At 43.6% G+C, this 3,882-nt stretch overlaps 1 protein-coding gene across 1 annotated transcript; it reads right to left on the bottom strand.

Moving 5' to 3' along the window:
* Window positions 1-1,669: 1,669 nt before the first annotated feature.
* On the bottom strand, window positions 1,670-3,236 carry LOC148013391 (uncharacterized). The gene is made up of 2 exons (XM_087667938.1): window positions 2,848-3,236; window positions 1,670-2,761 (listed from the first exon to the last, which is right to left on the bottom strand). The coding sequence occupies exons 1-2, from the start codon at window positions 3,053-3,055 to the stop codon at window positions 2,061-2,063; spliced, it is 909 nt and encodes a 302-aa protein (XP_087524064.1). The 5' UTR covers window positions 3,056-3,236; the 3' UTR covers window positions 1,670-2,060.
* Window positions 3,237-3,882: the final 646 nt, after the last annotated feature.

The following is a 3,882-nucleotide window of genomic DNA, read 5'->3' on the forward strand; positions in this document are numbered from 1 at the left end:
GTGTGCACATAGATAGAAAGTGCAGTGTAAATGGATTGTGAGTGTAAAGAGCGTGTATATAACAATAGAGAGTGCACTAGAAGAGAGTGTGCACATGTAAAGAGCCCCTAAAGCCTATACATAGTGCACTAGAAGAGAGAAACTAGAGAGAGAGAGAGAGAGAGAGAGAGAGAGAGCATGCACGCGCTCGTGTGTGTGTGCACACGTGCACGCATGTAAAGAAAGTGAATGCAAAGATGTAAGAAGTGGGGCGGGGGGGGGGGACGACATACATAGTAAAATGTGCCAAGCTCATATGTCTAAACCCTAGCCAAATTAACTACAAAATTCCAAAACATTGCCATCATATGCATATGGCCTCACTCACTTTGATCTTTTAGATGACATATTATGCAAAAATCATGAAATCAGATTACTATTATTATCAATTTAGAGTCAGAATAATGTTTTTTAATAAGTTAGAGGAATGACTCATCATACTAAGAATAAACAACATGGATCCAAACATTTAACCCACTTTTTACTAATTATTTTAATTTTACTTATTGTAGTTCACACTAATATATTAAAAATGATTAGACAACTACAATAATTATATTATCCTAGAAGAGACCATACAACCCAATTTGTTGAAAATATGACAATGGATCAAAATTGATCTCTAAACCCTTAACCTTCTAGCGAGAAATTGAACATTCCATGTGAACTATTTGTATGCCATTAGGTCACTGTCAATTGATTTGTGATGAAGGTCTTAATAACACAAAAATATTAACATAAAAAGTTTTGCCCGTACATGATCACATAATTTTTTAATCCCTTCTTTGAATTGACATCGATCGTTTTGGATTTGAAATTGTAATGCATGCATGCATTAATTGCAAGAAGATATTTATGTCCAACTAATAAGCGAGCTATAATTTAGAATGTGCATGTCGCATCTTCTATGTTGACACAACATGCACATAAACTAGCCTCATCAATAAATATATATATTTTTTATCTATGTAGAAAAAACACTACAAAGTGTCAACATCAACCACACATCAATGCTAACATATAAATCTAGATGCTTAGGACCTCTAATCATGTAACTATCTTTGGTCTTGTGCTAACAATATAAAAGCAAAGAGAGCTTTACAAAGCAATTGCAAAATTATATTTTGAGACCAACAAAATCCCTTTAAAGAGATGATATACAATGGGGTGGGGGGGAGGATAATATTTATTAGCTCATTTTAGTGCAACTCGCATAAAGAAGGATCACTTAATAGTAGAGAAGCCAAGAACAAGAGAAGAACACTACTCTACTACCCGCATGCTTTTACACTTGGTAGATAGAGGTGAGTCAAGGTTCCTGAACTTATACATAAAGGCAATGATGAGACAAAACTATATAGGTGGTTATACAGTTCTAGGGATTAATGGGAGGATGGCTAACAAGGACATCGATGTTGTTGTATGGCATGGAGAAGGCATTTAACCTTTCTTAAGGTAACATACCAACGACTTCCCAAAAGTAGGACTTGACCCTTTGTCAATGGCCAAATGTCCAAAGTTGGTTGGTGGTACCTTAGTTTGTTATGTTTTAAATATTGAAATACCAAATAGTTTGTTTTTTAATATAAAGTTAGGAATGCAAGATCATGATTTCTAAGAAACCTCTCAATGGAAAATGACAATTGATTGATTATATAAGATGAGATTTAACTTGCCATTCACACCAAACTTGATGAAGGCCATTGTAAGCGATTGAACCCACCAATCATTGCACAACAAGGGAGGCCAGTAAAGTGAAGGAAGTTGTTTCGTGTCGTGGCATATGAACTTAAGTAATGAGGGTAATGTGTCTTAGTTGGTGGTGTTGATGTCTCGACTTTGTTTAGAGTCACGCGGACACACACTAAGACTAGTGTCACTATGAATATGTATTTATTGGGTGGAAAAAGAACAAGCCTAGGTCCTTTATTGTGTGTTGTTGAATTCCCTCGAGTAGAGAGGAGGAATAAAGAATGGATGCGTTTGGGAAAGGCGTGTGAATGAATGTGAATGAGTGTCTTTTAGAGAAAGGAAGAGACGAGCACCGCGACTGAAGCTAAGAGGAAGGAGAGAATGGGAGAGAGGGCGGGGGCTGCGGAGGTGACGTCATCGGCAGGAGAAAGGGCCGGAGACATTGGTGGGGGCGCAGGAGGGGCTGACGCGGGCGCATATTCGGGAGCATATTCCGGAGAGTATACGGGCGCATACTCGGGAGCATATACGGGGGCGTACTCCGGAGAATATACCGGCGCGTACGCGGAGGGCGAATATACGGGGGCGCGTACGGGTGAATATTCGGGACGCGCAGGGGCGTACGCCGGCGAGGAGGGCGCAGACGCGCTCGGGGCGTTGGATGCGGGTGGCAGCCACGTGGAGGACGATGGCGGCAGCCACGACAAGGGGGAGGAGGCCGTGGTTGTTGATGGGGGTGGTGCAAGTGGCGTGTTGATGGGAGGAGAGGCCGTGGTCGAAAGAGGCGGTGACGTGGCAGAAGACGATGGGGATTGGGCACCGCCAGCTGGCAGCACATTGACGGCGAGCGCCATGCCTGCCTGGCAGTGGCCGGGAAAGCCACAGATGTAGTAGTGCCAGCCTGGCAAGGTGAGGGTGACCTCGGCGTTGCCTTCGCTCCACGTCTGCAGGGGGCTGCTGACGGTGCAGGTCTGGTAGTCGGCCTCGCTCACCTCCATCACCGAGTGCAGGCCTGCCTCGTAGAGGAAGTCTGCACAAAAGTAAACGTTCATTCGCATAAGACTTTAGAAGCGGTTTTAAGGCTGGTAACATACCAAATGAGGTAAGTTTACTTACACAAGGAGTCGCCCACCACCAGCTTCTTGCTTTGCGCCCAGTCGGTGTAGTAAGTGGCGGTGTTCTGAAACGTCCAGCCATCGTTGCCTCCCACGGGATACTGAGCCCCCTCCGCCACCAACACCACACTCGCCTGCAGGAGGCAGCCTGTTATCATCACAGCTGCCATGGCCGCCGCCGCAGCATCCATACTGCGCCTCATCATCATGCCTCTCTCAGGATGACGAGGATTCACCTGATATATATATCACACACAGACACACAGACAGATCCCCCTCCCCCTCTGGACCACCACTATCTTCTCAATCCACCACTCGACGCAGATGTTGAAGCGAGGTTAGTTCGCCTCACGGAATTTGTCTGATGAATGGATTTGCTCAAGCCTGGAGAAGGAAGCGTTCATTATAAGTGGGTGAGAAGGAAGCGTTCATTATAAGTGGGTACGATTACTTCTTCTCCCCTAGCGCCCCCCTCACGACCCCGCACGTTCTTTCACGAACGCTCCACCTCCATTTCGATGAAACTTAGAACAACTTCTAGGCCTCCTATACCAACCAAATAACACCTCCCACCATTTGATTTGTTTGAGCGCATAAGACCCCCATATCACCTTACAAAAGTAGTTGCTTTTCCCCCTAGTTTTTTGTTAACTTATATGCCTAAAAGGTTGAGTCCCTAGGGACTTCATATATTGGGCATTGAATCTCAACTTTATTATGTGTACATGAGAGATGCGTGAGACATTTCTAGTATGATTGGTGAATGACAAGTGTTTTGTAGGGACACTTGTAAGACTTACGTTTGTGTTATAAGAGTGCTTTAGTAGTGCTATGAGGATCTTGCTCTATTTAATGTTATGTTAAATCATGATCACCCTTACATGATAGATTGGAACTAAGTGCATTCGCTTCAATAAACAAAATAAAGCTGATAGAAAAATATGAAAATGTTGGTGTTGCACGTGATATTCTCTCAAGGATTTTACAAACATACAAGAGGTGCCTTCCCTTATTGTCAAAGTGGATGGCCATCCTA

This window comes from Lygodium microphyllum, chromosome 26 (assembly GCF_053477565.2).
Source record: "Lygodium microphyllum isolate KBCC chromosome 26, Lygodium_microphyllum_v1.1.10, whole genome shotgun sequence".
Lineage (NCBI taxonomy): Eukaryota > Viridiplantae > Streptophyta > Polypodiopsida > Schizaeales > Lygodiaceae > Lygodium > Lygodium microphyllum.

Bases quoted from the DNA above. Each gene is read 5' to 3' on its own strand.
- LOC148013391 (XM_087667938.1), bottom strand. From the start codon at position 3,055: ATGATGATGAGGCGCAGTATGGATGCTGCGGCGGCGGCCATGGCAGCT. The intron at 2,762-2,847 runs GTAAGTAAACTT...ACTTTTGTGCAG, and splicing joins GGTGGTGGGCGACTCCTTGT to ACTTCCTCTACGAGGCAGGC.